The following is a 15960-nucleotide window of genomic DNA, read 5'->3' on the forward strand; positions in this document are numbered from 1 at the left end:
AGTAATGAAATGTTGTCATTTCATTATAAAATAAGTCTCAAATTTTTATAATCATTTAAGACATTAATTTGTGCAATTTAGGACTCATAGGGTTGTAATATCATGATTTAAGACCGTAGATTGTGATTCAAGATTGTGGATTCGACATTCAAGTCGACTTAGGGGTTTGAAGTTCGCACAATTGGAATTTCAAGGTGTAGGTTAGTGATTGAGTTGTGAGCATCGAATATGTTCGTCGTGTGCAAAATTTGGGGAAAAAAAAGGTTAGTGCATTATGTGTAAAGTTGTACTGTCTCCGTCCACGAAAAAGAGTTTCTCGTTTTAGGGTGGATACATGTTTTAATAAAGCTGTTATAAGTAGAATAAAAAATACAATTTATAAGGGTAAAGTTAGTACAAAAAAGTAGAATAAATGTACATTATTAGTTAAACAATATAATAAAAATATAATTTATAATTAAATACATGAAAAAATATATGATGCGATTGAAAAAAATGAAACGAGACTCTTTTCCGTGAAGATAAAAAGGTAATTCTATTGGAAATTTGGAATTGTTTGGGTAATGAACTATCACATTATTTTTATTTTTAGTTTTTTCAGATAATAAATTATCACATTATTAAGGTAAAGAAAATTAGGAATAAATAATTCAAATTTTATAACCGCTCCCTCAGTTTACTTGAAATTTAAGCGAAGTCTCCTCCTTCCCTCTCTCTCTCTCACACACAGACACACGCATAGGAAGTTTTCAATTTCCATTTTCCCTCTTCTTTCTCTCTAGGGTTTGCTCAACGCACTGCTCCAATTTCATCGATCAATTCTCCGAAATTGGACTCGCAAGTCCGATTCACTTCTTCTCGGATTCGAGATCGCACAAATGTCCGCCTCCACCGTTTCAGTCACCGCTAATCAGGGGCCCACCACTCGCCGCCGGGCGGTCGAGAAAAATCTTCCGAGCGGTGGCTCCGATTTAGCGGCTGCGACCGCAGTAATCACGGAGTCCGACGCTCGGCTCACCGCCGGGGACACTGCCGCAGCGATTTTGAGGGATGCGAGGAGAACTCCTTCCCAGTTCCAGGCGAAGAAGGCCGGCGTGGGCAAAAAGCCGGCGAAGCCGCGCTGGCTGACTCTGATCAGCATTCTAACTAAAAACTTGGCGTTGGTGGTGGTTTTGCTGGGTTTGGTGCAGATGGTTCGGTGGACAGTGGTGAACTCCGGTCGCGATATTGGGGATTTATCGATAATGTCTGGGGATTTTGAAGGGAAGTTAGCCGAGGTGGAGAAATCTGTTACGAAGACAATGAAGGCGATGCAAGTTCAGATGAGTGCGCTGGAGCACCAAGTCGAGGACGGCATTGGTTCGGTGAGGAAGGAGTTCGACGAAAAAATTGAAAGAAAGGGGGCGGAAGTTGATTTGAAGTTGAAGGCGTTGGACGTGAGGAGTGATGCTTTTGAGAAGTTTATGGATGGATTCAGAACTAAGAGTTTGCTATCAAAGGAAGAGTTCAGCGAGTTCTTTGAGGAATTCAAGAAGACCAGGAAAGGTGATATCACTGAGGTTAGTGTTGATGATATAAGAAATTATGCAAAGGAGGTTGTGATGAAGGAAATTGAGAAGCATGCGGCCGATGGGCTGGGCATGGTGGACTATGCACTGGTGTCAGGTGGTGCGAGGGTAGTGAAGCATTCGGAGCCATTTAGGGGTGGGAAAGCCGGTGGCAGTGGGGGTTGGTTGGTGCAGCGAAATAAGGTTTGCGCCGAAGCTGAGAGGATGATTAGGCCAAGCTTTGGAGAGCCTGGTCAATGTTTTGCTCTTAAAGGGGGAAGTGGGTTTGTTGAGATCAGGCTAAGGACTGCCATTGTACCAGAAGCCGTGACTCTTGAACATGTTGCTAAGGTAATAACTGTCTCATCTCGTTTTTGAATTTGTTGTGTGTTAATTTGTTAGGCATTAGATCTGTATGACCATATCATGCCATTATCATTAGTATGTTTGATGTCAATGATTAGTGATGAAAGAATATTGCCTCAGCTTTAAATTTGTTGATGACCCTGGATAAAGATAATATTACCTCAGTGCTAAATACTGATATGATAGATAGATTGATAGTTACGACAAACATGTTTATTATAATTAAGAGTGGAGATGAATTAAGAGTGGAGATGAGTGAAAGAATTTGCTTAAGTACCTGAAGGCATTATGAAACTGTGCATTATAAATTTTGAACAGAATAGACGAGGAATTATTTCAACACGTGCCCTTGAAATGAAGAGCTTCATAACATAGTCTACGTGTGTGCTAGTATATTGGCAAATCTATAGCTCCTTGGCTCATATAGTCATATATACAGTTATACATATGTCTATCTTGATACATGTGTCACCAAACTTTTTATGCTTGATTTTGTAACACTATCTGGGACATATCATCTGTTGTAGCAATTGTTATTGGCTATTTGGCATGACTGTGGGGAAACAAAGGTATTAACTGTCACTCCAAGAACCCCAACCACAAAAAATGTTTCCCCTTCAAAATCCACCAACCCTCTTCCTTTTGTGCTTAACTCAAAGTATTCATTCATGCTTAGCTAGCGTTTGAAACATTGTAAATATCTCACACTCTTGGGGATTGCAATAACTAAGGAGGTAAGGAGCCATAGTACAAATTGTCCGAACTATCATGGGAATTGGGGTGAAAGTTTTAGTGGCTTAAATTTATGGCATGATTCTAGAGATTAAGGCATACAAGAACTCCACAACACCCGGTCCGCACCCCTCTCTTTGGCTTAACTCAACTTTGGAATGTATTCATTTATGTGCAACTAATGTTTGAAACATTGCAACAACCGGATGTTGGAGGTAATATTTTCCCCCATAATTTTTCTTGAATAAGGAAATATTGATTTCGATATCAATATCTGTATGAGTTAGTTTAAGTACAAATTATACATTTATACTGTGATTGTTCACTCCTTTAAATGTCATATGGAGGTTCAAGCATGTATAATCAACTTAATGATTAGATCCATTCAGATTATCCCTTATCCACACAATTGGAGTGTATACTTATAAACATCATTTTTATTATTACATGAAGATTTTTTCTAATTCAGTGACATGGTATTAGTTTGATTACACGAGATGACATTATCTTATGAAGTTGAACCTCATAGGTCACTTTTTTGGTACCAGTATTCTTGTATCAAACAATTATAAATCCTTATTGTACTATCTTTCTATCAGACATGCTTATGTAATTATCATCTATTTATTTGTCACTGGAATGAAACTTATGTATTATAGTTTGTCATAACTATCAATCTATCTATCATATCTGTTTCTTCTAGGTTGCAAAGTTATATCGACTGACATTTTGATCTTATCTGCTATGAACAGAGTGTGGCTTATGATAGGTCGAGTGCACCCAAGCACTGCAGAGTGTCTGGATGGCTGCAAACCGATCCAGAAATTCCTACTGAGAAGATGTTCTTTTTGACCGAATTCACCTATGACCTTGAGAAGAGCAATGCTCAAACTTTCAAGGTGGAGTCAGCAGCCTCTAACCTTGTCGACGTTATCAGGCTCGATTTCACTTCAAACCACGGGAGTGCTTCTCATACGTGCATCTACCGGCTGAGGGTACATGGCCGTGAACCGAGCCCCGTTCCATCTCTGGAAATACAATCTTGATGCAGCAGTCTACTATTCTCAAGTGCAAAGCACAAATTCCCTGTCTTTATTTGGCATGCTATCTATATGTATTCCTCAATGTATTGTGCAGGAGTTTCTTTCAGCTTCTAAACTTTTGTGTAAATTTCTCTTGTGACAATGTATCATTTATTGTGTTTATGAATCTATATTCTTACCCTTAAGCTGTGTTATTGAATTTTTTTTTGAGGTGATTTAGTTATTGTATTCAATAGAGACATAAAACCAGCAGAATACCTATTGCATAATGCATCTGACTCAAAAAAAGACTATTTTTTTTACCAATATACATGTGATAGTTAATAGACTGAAATCAGTTAAGGTTCAAACACTAAGAAAATAGTCATCATCTCCAGCAGACATGAGATGAGATGAGATGAGCAAAACTGCACAAGGCAATAGAGATTTACAAGCTCCAAAAGGCGTGAGGCGATTTCGTTCAGTGGCGTAAAATCTTGACATCGATTGTTGTTTGATTCCCAAATATGAATTTGCAGCAATCTTTAGGGCCGACGTTGTTGTCCCTCTGGAATGCACACAACCCCCTGCCAAGAAACGTTGGGCCGTTGAGCATGGTATAGATATTTACCGGCCATTCCTTCCCTTCTGCGTTGCGCAGATTCACCTCTGCCTCCAAATGGACATTCTCATTATTCATCACTTCTTCTGGGATTTTCTGCAATCAACCAACCTAATTTCATCACCTCATTCGAAGCAAGGAAACATGAATCTCATAACCCCAACATCATATCATTTCAAAGTTTTATAATGTATGAAGGTATAGTTCTAATCAAGAGCATGCATCATACATCATTTCAAAAACTCTTCTTCAGAATACTAGTAAACACTCACCAGCATTTTGCGACGGCTAGGAGGTGAAACAAAAGACGGGCGTTTTGGAAACTCGTTGTTGTTATCTTCTTCTTCTTCTTCAAACCTGCAAATTCTTGAAATTCTCTAAAAATGGAAAACAGTTTATGAAGAGATATCACTGAACCAAATAGCTAACCTCTTGAAAAGTTTACTTCTATCAACACTTGATGAATCATCATTATCAGATTCTACTTCAGATTTCACATGTGTGGCAATGTTTTGGGGGCCAAACTTTTCCTTCTTGCATCCGTTTGTACCAAATATTTGTACAAGGAATGAATAAGACCCGTTGTACCGGAACACTAAGAACTCCCCGACTTTCAACCCGTGATAATCAACGAACCTCGGCCATCCATCCTTGAGGAAAACTCCCTCTGGGGTTTCTTTCACTTCTACATACCATGTTTTACCATCTTTGTTTTTTAGTATGACCTTTTCATTCAGTGCCCTTCTGAAGTTCTTGGTGAAATCTGGTGGTATCCTCTGAGAGAGAGAGAGAGTAATGCAATATTTTGCACCTTCATCAAATGATCATAAAACAGAGAAAAAATAACATGCTACTTAAATGCATAGTAGTATAGCAACATTGAATTCAATTACATAATTAAGTTACATTGAATTAACTTAAATGCATAGTAGATTAGTAGTATTGCAACATCATTCCATCATTCCATTTTTAGCAAGTATACTCCACAAAATACAACTAATTGTAACCCACAATCAATATCACCCCTTATTTACCAATATTATCATTACATGGCACATCATTCAACCAAACTAATCACTTTAAAACTAAAACAAAAGTAAAACCTTTATTCCACCCACTTAATTATAGTATTGGTTAATTGCCTATAAATTACTGAATTTTCATCAAATTCTGATTTTGCATACAAAATTTAATCTAATTTTGCCAAACTTATTGTCGACATGGCTAGCCGATTAACTAATGTGGCATCATCGTTCTCACGTGGTAATCGGTTAGCAGAAACGACGTCAATTATTCAGCTAGCCATGTAATTTGGCTAGAATCCTGATTTGTAGCAAAATCAGATTAAATCAATAATTCAATTATTACCACGTCAAACTTTGAAATTGGTATGCGAAATCAGAATTTAATAAAAAGACCAGTACTTTACTAACAATTAGCCCTAGTTATAACCTTCAATATTACTCTTTATTTACTAATATTGCCATTACGGGTCTACCACTCAACCAAATTTATTAAAACTCGTGTCGTCGTCAACTATATTTCATGGACGGAGAAAGTATACAACTTTGGTATATAAAGAATGAGTTCATTAGGAATGGATACAAATTACACCCAAAAGGGTTTTCTTTTTTTTGTAAGTGAAATCAAATTAAAATAAACGCACGAGAGGTGCAACCCAAAAACGAGGTACAAAGTTCAGAGTATACAGCTCAGTCGTCAAAATCACAACTTAAGGATCACGTAACCAATTTCCCAAAAGGGTTTTCTTAATAAACATGCAATATACAATTTGAAAGCTGATAAAGAATCTCTATACAAATCAAATAAAGTATTGATCAAAGAATTCACCGATTCTAAACACAAAAGTAATGTTTTTTCTTTTGCAATTTTTGCCATAAACTTGAATAAAGGAGACTTACAATTTGGTGAGAGCTGAATTGAGGCAGATACACTTTGAAGAACTCTGCACCTTCCACAGTACTTACAAAACGCCCTTCTCTTCCACGCTTCCTCGCCATTCTCTTCTCTTTCTCACAACTTCAGCGTATATTACTATTACTACGCCTTTTCCAATTCCCATATACTGTATTTATATTATATTTTTTTTTTTGAAACAATATTTATATTATATTCTTAGTAACTTATATTCCGGCCTTGAAAGGAGATTATATTTTTAATTTTATTCGTCAAAGGGTTTTACTTTTGGAAAGAAGGTATTATTATTATTATTATTATTATTATTATTATTATTATTATTATTATTAAGTAAATAAATAAATTTAAATACCGTATATTGTACAACGACGGATTCGAACCCAGGACTCAAGGCCTTAGACATTAACCATCTATCTCTAGCTAATTTCTTACATTTTTTATTTAGTTCAACATTAATTATAAATTATAAAGTTGAAATATCATAAAACTTTTGCGAAATTATGGAAATCGAATAGAATAACCTTGTAAATAATTTGTTGCTAAGAAATTTCAATAGTTGTTGTAGTCATCAATCTATAATTACTTGTACTAATTAATTGAGGTGACTTATATATAATATATATATCCTACACACTTTGTAATTTATATAGGTAATAGTAGTATTCTATTCTACTACACTTTGAAGGTAAAATGAATAATATTAATTCGAGTGCACAAATACGGTATATAAAAGAAATTTAAAACGATATCACCACAAAATATAAGCAATAAAAGCTACAAAGCCATTCAAAGTTAGATGTGAGCAAATAAACTTAATTCTCAAGCATACATACATATGCAATGCTTATTTAGCTAAAACTAAAAACTTGCACAAAACAATAGTAATATATAAAAGGATCCATTAATTGAGAGAGTGATTTAGAAAACATAACTCTCAATAATCAAATCAATACAAACCATGTCATATCCAAATAAACGGAAAGACAATCATACTTCAGCGAGACTCAAACAAAAGATCTCTGATCCGAAATTTTAGAATGTCTCATCTTTACCACTTAAACCCGACCTAATTGTCGATACGAGACGTGACTCTGAAAGAAAATTGGTCCGGATCGATGAGTTGAAAAGTGCATGAAGTCCCAACTTTGATAGAATTATCTTTGAAAAATTGGGCACAACCTTTTTGAAATAGAACTTTATTATCATAATACACAATTCCCACATTCCATGCTTTATTTTCCACCCAAAGAGTAGCCTCCTTTCTTGATGTTATAATCGTTTTCATGTGTGCACTCCAAAACGGCGTCGGTATACACTGCACCATATTATGTAATTAATCAGTAATTAAACCAAACATTTTGCTCTAAATTAATAGTATATAATACAATCATATTCATCATCTTACCATAGCCCGGCTTTTTATGTGTGTCTTCATTAGCACAATTGAGAAACTAGGGTTTCCATTGATATATGCCACTGAACTTCCCCATCTTGATGAAATTCGCCGCCGATGCTTCCGCTTCGTCTCATAAGTGTCTGCACATATTTTGACTGAAAAAAAAAGAAAGAAAAAATAGACGAGTTTCTTTAAATGAATTTGATGATACTGTTAGAAAAATGAGTATATATAACCTATGATAAATAGTAAGACTAATCGTTTACTCACTAAGATGGACTGAAACTTTGGAACATCGTAAAACCTTAATAATTCCTAATGTTACTTGATTCATATGATCATATCATATTGAAAGGACGAAATGAAGATATCATAATAATAATAACAAGGATTTTAATTAAAAAAAAAACACTAAATCATGCATCATGTCACGTGAAAAGTAAACGCCCTCGTAAATGACACGAATCAAATAGTGTCCACCGATCGGGTCACAGATAGGACACTCTAATGAAACAAGAGTTAGAAAGCATCTAAATACGCAAACTTCGGGGATAGTTTAGTTTTGCACATGAACTTGAAATGAGTTAAAAAAAATACATGAACTGTAATATTAGAGTAGTAATTTTGACACAAATTCAATACGAAAATCATAGGATTTTTATAGAGTTCGAATGTCTAGAAATTGAATATCTGGCAAAATTACTACAACATCAAAGTTCGTGTATTCTTTTTACTCTTTCAAAGTTCATATGTGCAAAACCAGATTTCCCCCAAAGTTGGTGTATTTAGATGCAGTAACTCGTAAAAAAAATTATAAATATTCTACTAAAAAGTACTCCCTCCGTCCCACGAATCTTGACACGTTTTCCTTTTTGGGCCGTCCCACGAATCTTGACACGTTTCCTTTTTTGGCAATAATTATTACATTCTCTCTCCTACTTTATCACCTTTATTATATTATCTCTCCTACTTTATCACTTTTATTACCTTCTCTCTCATACTTTATCAATTTTATACTTTATTAATTACACACTTAAAACACTAATCTACAACTCCTTAATTCTCGTGCCGAACCCAAACGTGTCAAGACTCGCGGGACGGAGGGAGTATGTGACAATATGCATCGTGCAGACTCCCGCACGAGAGTTTTTCTTAAAAAAAAGTATTTTTTTTTATTAATACATAATGATATATATACCAGATGGAGAAGATTCATCAAGCCTGCTGCTGCTAGCTCCTTCTTTTTCACAGCCATTTGGTGAGAATATCTTGACATAAAATAGGGATTTACCATGATAGCAAAATGTGAGAAAATCACCCTCTCTTAGCAAATTATCTTCCACAAAATTAGGCCAACCCTTTTGGAAAAACCATCCATCATTCACCCTATTGAGCTCAACTTGCCAAGAGACTCCACGTGGCTGCCTCTCTATGGTACACGTGGTGGGAATATTCCCACCAAATTTCTCAATAAAATCAGGAGGAATTCTCTATATTCAAAAAAATAAAAATAAAAATAAAATTAAATAGAATGATCATAAACCATATTCAAATGCTCATCATTATCAAACACCAAGAAAAAAAGGGACTAACCAGCAATTTGGAACTCAAAGCTGACATGTAAATCTTGAAGAACTCTGGTAAATTATCATTTCCATTCACTATTTCTTCATCTCTGCCATCAACATTATACATCAATTGGATTTAAAGTGGGCTTTCAATCATACACTACTAGCTATATATCAATGGAATGAACTTTAATATTGTAGCAATTTTCAATCTACAGAAACCCTACGATTTTCAGGATTAGTCTTTTGTAAACTCTCTCAAAATACGGTGTAATTTTTTAAAACGTTCGATGAGTACTCGTTAACATTCCGACTTGCTATGTCAGCTTTAATTTGAACATCGAAAAATGAATTTGTGGTAAAATTGCTACAACATTAAAGTTCATATATTCTTTTACTCATTTCAAAGTTCGTGTGCAAAACCAAACTACACCCAAAGTTGGTGTATTCAGACGCTAATATAAATATAAATTAAATATAAACATTGGCATGCATGAGAGAGAGAGAAATTAGTTACAGATTATTGGAATGAATCTTTCTGGGACGGCCTCGCTTGCGTTTCATCATCACTTCGCTTAAAACCTTTTTATGACTCTACTCCTCTTTTCGACTTTTTTTTTATGTGGGTTTTTTACCTTTTATTTTTTGGAATAATTATAAGCAATTAATCATTTTTTACGGTAGGCAACTTGGAAGATTCAAATCATTTAAAAATATAAATTAAAAATACGAATATTTTCTCTTTTTTGAAAGAATATTTCCTCTTTTTATTCATCATAGATGACCAGTGTTTTCTACCCCAAAAAGGCTAAAATATCTGTGGTGATACTAAATATATATTCTCAAGATTCAAACTCAAAAAAGATATATTCCCAAGATTCGTAAATACAATTCAAGTGTATCTCCTTCTTTTTCTATATATTTACAATTTAACAAAAAATATATTAGAACCGGAAAAAGCAGCGGGCTAGTAAGACCGGTCGAGCCCACCAAGCCCAGAGTTGAAACCGGTTCGAACCGGCCTGAAAGTGGATTGGGCCATAGAGAAATCAGCCTAGCCCAGCCAGATTATCGGGCCGACCTAACCTTAACCCATTATGGCCAAATCGCCTATATTTGATGACTAAAGGTGAAACCACTATACACGAATTTTTAGATTTATTTTAAACTTTTTTTACAAATTTTAAAAATTATTAAAAAAAATAGATAAACTTTATGACTCTAGCTATTTTACCACGAGTTTAAATTACATCCAAATTGAAACTGGCAAGTCATCTTGGAAATCCGACGTGAACAAAACGTCGTACATATCGTACATCAAAACGTGGTCGTTTCATGAGGGTATAAGTGAAGTAAATCATTTAAAAAAATTAAAACACAATGTTTTTTTAGGGTTCATTATATATAGTGTCCTATATCTTGTTTGCCACTCGAAATGTCATGTCAGTTTCAATTTAAAAAAGTCATATTTAATTGGCATTAACTTTTTAAATTCACGCATAAATATGTGGACGGGGATTAATGATTTATAGATTATTAGAAAATATACTTTTGCATTTATTTATCCGTTTACGTGTGTTTAGTAGTTTTCTAATATAACATCAATTCATGATCATAAAGTTGTGTATATTCTTTTCCATATCATAACTCATGCTAGCTAGTATGAAAATTCAAATGAAATAATAGTCTCAAATCATAGTACATTGTGCATGGAGTGTCGCCTATATGTTATGTAAATTACTCTAAAAGTTTTACAAAAGTAAAGACCATGAGAGATGGAGCTCATCACCTTTTTAAAAGCAATGTTTCAATGTACTTTCCTATTAAATTAATGTATTCACCGTTAAATTTAATGTATTCGTAAATAATGAAAATTTTGCTCCTCATGAGATCTGAACCTATTTGATGCAACAATATATACATTTGTCGTAATTCTTCACGATCGAGTGACTTCAAATAGTTCTCCATTCTCACAATAATTAATGGTTCTCGTTTGAACATTTTTCAATTGAGAACGTTTTTTTAAAATGAGAACGAAAAATCATTCTTAACCACAAAAATTTAATATAGATACATCATCGATCTTGATGTATGAATATAATACATGAATTTAAATTTTGAAAGGAGTCAATTCTCTCTTTTTTTTTAATATATTAAATTTAATACTCACAAATTTTGAAAGGAGTAGTAAATATATTAATTTGTTTTATAGAAAAATATAATATATTCTCACAATGATCAACTTATATATATATAATATATGTATAGATATATATATGAAACTGGTTGCACATATAAATTAACCTCTTATGATAATAATACATACAAATATAACCAACCAAACTCCATAGTTACAAAATCAAAATGGCGAATCCGCTTCTCATCTTCTTCCTCTTCACCTTATCTCTAGCTCCGCCCTATTCCGCCGCCGCACCCCCACCGCCCGCCGCCGCCTGCAAATCCACCCCCCACCGCGAGCTATGCCTCTCCATCCTCTCCGCATCCAATTCCGACAACTACGCCAAATTCTCCGTAAAGCAATGCCTCCAACACTCGAGAAAACTATCCGATTCGATCGCCGATTTTGCCGCCAAGCAGGAGCTGCTCATGAGCTATTCCGAGACCGCCGCGCTCGACGACTGCCGGCAGCTCCAGGAGCTGAGCGCCGCCTACTTGGAGCTCATCGCCGTCGAGCTCAAATCCGCCGCCGCCAATCTCAGCGAGGCGCTGGCCTGCCGGCTGCAGACCTTGCTCAGCGCCGTCGTCACCAATCACCAGACGTGCTACGACGGGCTGGTGGAGGTCGGCAGCGCGCTGGCGGCGCCGCTGGGAGATGCTGCGGCGGTGTACAGCGTGTCGCTGGGACTGGTGACGCATGCATTCAGCCGCAAAGGGCCACGGCCTAGCGGGGCCGTGGCTGCGGAGTTGGATTGGGCACGTTACCCCACTTCCGACCTTTTCGAGGTAAACTTTTTTTTTTTTTCGAGTTCGGGTCTGGTATGATTCGGTATGAACCATACCATAAAATCGACTCAATTGTCGGATTATAAGTTCATATCTCTAACTTATTTTTATTTTGATCATAATATATCTATTAATTATTTTTAATTTTAATTCAATTAGTAAAAGAGGTTTCAAACTGAAAAATAGACTCTAGAAGCTAAGAAGGGGTAGCATGAGCCATTGCAATAATCGAATTCATTGAATACTAGTGTTAGTAGTGTACTATAATGCTAAATTATTTGATGAAATTCGATTAAATTATTTGATTCTAAAAGATATCTAAAGAGAATGAATTAATACTAGTGTTAGTAGTGTACTATAATGCTCGGATAGCTTTTTGAGGTAATTAATCAAGATTAAATTTACTTTGTCAAAAAAAAGTATTGGTACGTAAATATTCGAACTTTTCTCATTTTCTAGTTTTGCACTCCAACAATCTACTTATAAATACATGAATTTTGTACTCGACGAATTTTCACCCTCAAATTGTTACTGACTGACAGGCTGACAACCAATTTTACATCACAAACCCTACAAATACATATTTCAAATTCCACATTGATAACAAACTTATCTGCTTTATGCACTTCAAATTTCCCTTTTAATTCCGTTGTCATGTCAGCAACGATTTGAGGTTCGTTGGTGCAAAATAAAAAAGAATACAAATTTCAGGTATTCATAGGCAGATTTTAAAGTTGGAGCCAGGAAATCGAAAAAGTTAGGCCATTATCCAAAAAAAAAAACAATTTAATTTGCCAGTCAGTTTAAATATGTTTTTTTATATGGAAAAATTAATATTAAATAGGATCAGTTTATTGAACATTGGAAATTGAATAGAGAAGTCCTTCAATTATTACAAAATCATTAAAAAATCGAAATATTATCATAATGTAACCATACATGTGCTGAAGAGGAGTATGAATTCAACAATCGATAATTAACACTTGTAAGCAGATCCAATCTAAAACTTCATAGTCATGACACGTTTGCTAGTTGTAGATTTTATAAATAAACAATTAATGATTTAAACAGTTGTAGATTTGATTATTAGTATTATTTATGTTACGAAATTTATTTAATTATTTTTTTTACTGAATTTGTGGAAGCAGACGATACATTTGGGTAAGAAAGGAAGAATTGTGGAGGAATTATGGGAGCAAGGAATTCACGTAAACGCCACCGTCACCGTCAGCCCCTACGGCGGCGCTAACTTCACGTCGATAAACGACGCCGTCGCCTCCGCCCCCAACAACTCCGCCGTGGAAGACGGCTACTTCGTCATCTACGCCAAGCAAGGCTACTACCAGGAATACGTCGTCGTCCCCAGACACAAGAAGAACATTATGCTCGTCGGAGACGGCATCAACGCCACCGTCATCACCGGAAACCGGAGCGTCGTCGACGGCTGGACAACCTTCAACTCCGCCACCTTCAGTGAGTACATTATATATATACATATCCATTTATTTATTTATCTTTTCGTTCACGAAAGAGTGTAACATATAATTTTCTTTTTTGATTTTCACAAAGAGTATATTGCTTTTCTTGGGACGGATCTAAAGGCCATGCATCGTCGGCCGTCGCCCGGTCATTTTTTTATTTTTTTTACCTATATATATATGATTTAAATTTTTTTATCTATATATGTTATCTCGCACAATCATGATTGTGTAATTTTAAATAATTATTTTAAGATTCAATTCTTTTTCTTTACTAAAACTTTATTAAAATCATTCGGTGAAATATCGCCCTGCCATTTTTAAATTCCTAGTTCCTGCTTTTCTTGTTAGGACATTCATTCTTTATAATTAAGCCTCACAACCACCATTATTTACCAAACATTTACAATAATTTTGTATTATCCATAACCATTTTATCATTTTATCACTAAGACTCAATTGTCACTTTTATTAATGTGATTTGTCTATTATAGACATTAACCATTCTATCACTACGCTGACACAATCGTCACTTTTTAAAATTTGTCAGTTGTGTACGGGGAGCGGTTCGTGGCGATGGGGATATCGTTCGAGAACACGGCGGGGCCGGAGAAGCACCAGGCGGTGGCGGTGCGGAACAGCGCGGACATCTCGAGCTTCTACCGGTGCAGCATAGCGGGGTACCAGGACACCCTCTACGCCCACTCCATGCGCCAGTTCTACCGCGAGTGCGACATCTCCGGCACCGTCGACTTCATCTTCGGGAACGCCGCCGCCGTCTTCCAGAGCTGCAATCTCTACGGGCGGGCGGGGCTCCCGAACCAGAAGGTGGCGTTCACGGCTCAGGGTCGGAGCGACCCGAACCAAAACACCGGGATCTCGATCCAAAATTGCACGGTGACAGCAGCGGCGGCACCGTCGCCGGCGGAGAGCTACTTGGGGCGGCCGTGGAAGCAATACTCCCGAACGGTGTACATGGAATCGTACATCGGTGAGCTGATAAATCCGGTGGGGTGGCTAGAATGGAACGGCACCGCCGGATTGGACACGCTCTACTACGGTGAGTATCGGAATTATGGGCCCCGCGCCGACACCGCCATGAGAGTGAAGTGGCCTGGCTATACCGTTATGAATGCTACGGAGGCTTTGGATTTTACAGTCTTTAATTTTACCATGGGAGAGACATGGTTGCCTTCTACCAACATACCTTTCCATGGAGGATTGGTGGTTTCACCATGATCATATATTTATTTATTTATTACTTGCTAGCTACATAATTATGATGAATCTTTCAATATAGGATTAATTGTCTATAAATACACGAATTATATTTAAATTTTAACTTTTAGCTAATACTACTATTTTTTTAGTCAGATAAATATATGAGCTTTTAATTTTTGAAAAGTACATTTCCAAATGCTCACAACTCGATCGCGAACTCATGTTTTGAAGTCTTACTTGTACGAACCTGATATGCATTTCGAACCAATGAATTGACCTGAATGACGAATCCACAGTCCTAAGTCATAAATTGCAAGAAATAATGTCTCAAATGATAATCTAAAAATTTGTAATCTGTTTTATAATGAAACGGCAATGTTTCATTACTAGTCTAACTATGTCATTTAGGAAGACTTTCACTTAATTAAACCGCACGTATAATTTCAATTTTCGCCATTTATTCATAGGAATTGTTCATCGTGTATAAAATTAGGACCATTTTTTTAAAAAAAATTGCGTATTTGAAGGCAGGAAAAAAAAAGGAAATGAAAACTACTGCACACAAGAGAATGAAATGTTGGTATATTTAATTTTTTTTTTTTTGAAACAAAATGTTGGTATACCTTATGATTTGTTAATAACAACTTCGAAGTTATAAGATTTTCCACTTTCCTAAGGCCAATAAATACATACATGTTAGCAAAATATTTTCCATTCAACCGAGTAAAGTCACGCGGTTTAACTAATTAATTAATTAATTAGTGAAAATTGTAGGTGCCTAATTACTTTTGTGTATGGACACTAATTGTTTGGTCAAAGCGAACATGCTGCTTCCTTCTATTTTGTAATTTTCCATACAAATTAATTAATTTAGGAAAACCACGTAATAAATCAACACATTTACACTAATTATTTTTTTTATGAGAACACATTTGCACTTAATTAGTTGTAAATAGGATACGATATTTTTTTTATTCGATAGTATTTAATTAACGTCCCAATTTTTTCGATAATTGGAGTCTAACGTGACCGGCTATTTTTGACATATATATGGACACATATTGCTTAATAAATTTGATGGTATTTAATATTAACTCAAATTAGGC

General features: G+C 35.7%; 4 protein-coding genes across 5 annotated transcripts; 2 read left to right on the forward strand and 2 right to left on the reverse strand.

Moving 5' to 3' along the window:
- Nucleotides 1–644: 644 nt before the first annotated feature.
- Nucleotides 645–3873, forward strand: LOC131026632 (SUN domain-containing protein 1). The gene is made up of 2 exons (XM_057956548.1): nucleotides 645–1898; nucleotides 3398–3873. Exons 1-2 carry the CDS (start codon nucleotides 879–881, stop codon nucleotides 3689–3691), a joined length of 1314 nt encoding a protein of 437 aa, XP_057812531.1. The 5' UTR covers nucleotides 645–878; the 3' UTR covers nucleotides 3692–3873.
- Nucleotides 3874–3950: 77 nt separating this feature from the next.
- LOC130984916 (B3 domain-containing protein At3g06220-like) lies at nucleotides 3951–6419 on the reverse strand. The gene is made up of 4 exons (XM_057907616.1): nucleotides 6212–6419; nucleotides 4719–5065; nucleotides 4562–4646; nucleotides 3951–4385 (listed from the first exon to the last, which is right to left on the reverse strand). Exons 1-4 carry the CDS (start codon nucleotides 6308–6310, stop codon nucleotides 4149–4151), a joined length of 768 nt encoding a protein of 255 aa, XP_057763599.1. The 5' UTR covers nucleotides 6311–6419; the 3' UTR covers nucleotides 3951–4148.
- Nucleotides 6420–7102: 683 nt separating this feature from the next.
- LOC130984914 (B3 domain-containing protein At5g18090-like) lies at nucleotides 7103–9847 on the reverse strand. Of its 2 annotated transcripts, none has more exons than XM_057907614.1 (5): nucleotides 9709–9847; nucleotides 9217–9298; nucleotides 8822–9113; nucleotides 7633–7763; nucleotides 7103–7542 (listed from the first exon to the last, which is right to left on the reverse strand). In XM_057907614.1, the coding sequence occupies exons 1-5, from the start codon at nucleotides 9756–9758 to the stop codon at nucleotides 7294–7296; spliced, it is 804 nt and encodes a 267-aa protein (XP_057763597.1). In that variant the 5' UTR covers nucleotides 9759–9847; the 3' UTR covers nucleotides 7103–7293. The 2 variants fall into 2 exon arrangements, with proteins under 2 accessions (XP_057763597.1, XP_057763596.1); XM_057907613.1 differs by having other exon boundaries at nucleotides 7633–7778.
- A 1658-nt stretch (nucleotides 9848–11505) lies between these two features.
- Nucleotides 11506–14975, forward strand: LOC131026621 (pectinesterase-like). The gene is made up of 3 exons (XM_057956535.1): nucleotides 11506–12155; nucleotides 13304–13628; nucleotides 14184–14975. Exons 1-3 carry the CDS (start codon nucleotides 11556–11558, stop codon nucleotides 14870–14872), a joined length of 1614 nt encoding a protein of 537 aa, XP_057812518.1. The 5' UTR covers nucleotides 11506–11555; the 3' UTR covers nucleotides 14873–14975.
- The last annotated feature ends 985 nt before the right edge of the window (nucleotides 14976–15960 follow it).

Source organism: Salvia miltiorrhiza, chromosome 5 (assembly GCF_028751815.1).
Source record: "Salvia miltiorrhiza cultivar Shanhuang (shh) chromosome 5, IMPLAD_Smil_shh, whole genome shotgun sequence".
In the NCBI taxonomy this organism is placed as follows: Eukaryota; Viridiplantae; Streptophyta; class Magnoliopsida; order Lamiales; family Lamiaceae; genus Salvia; species Salvia miltiorrhiza.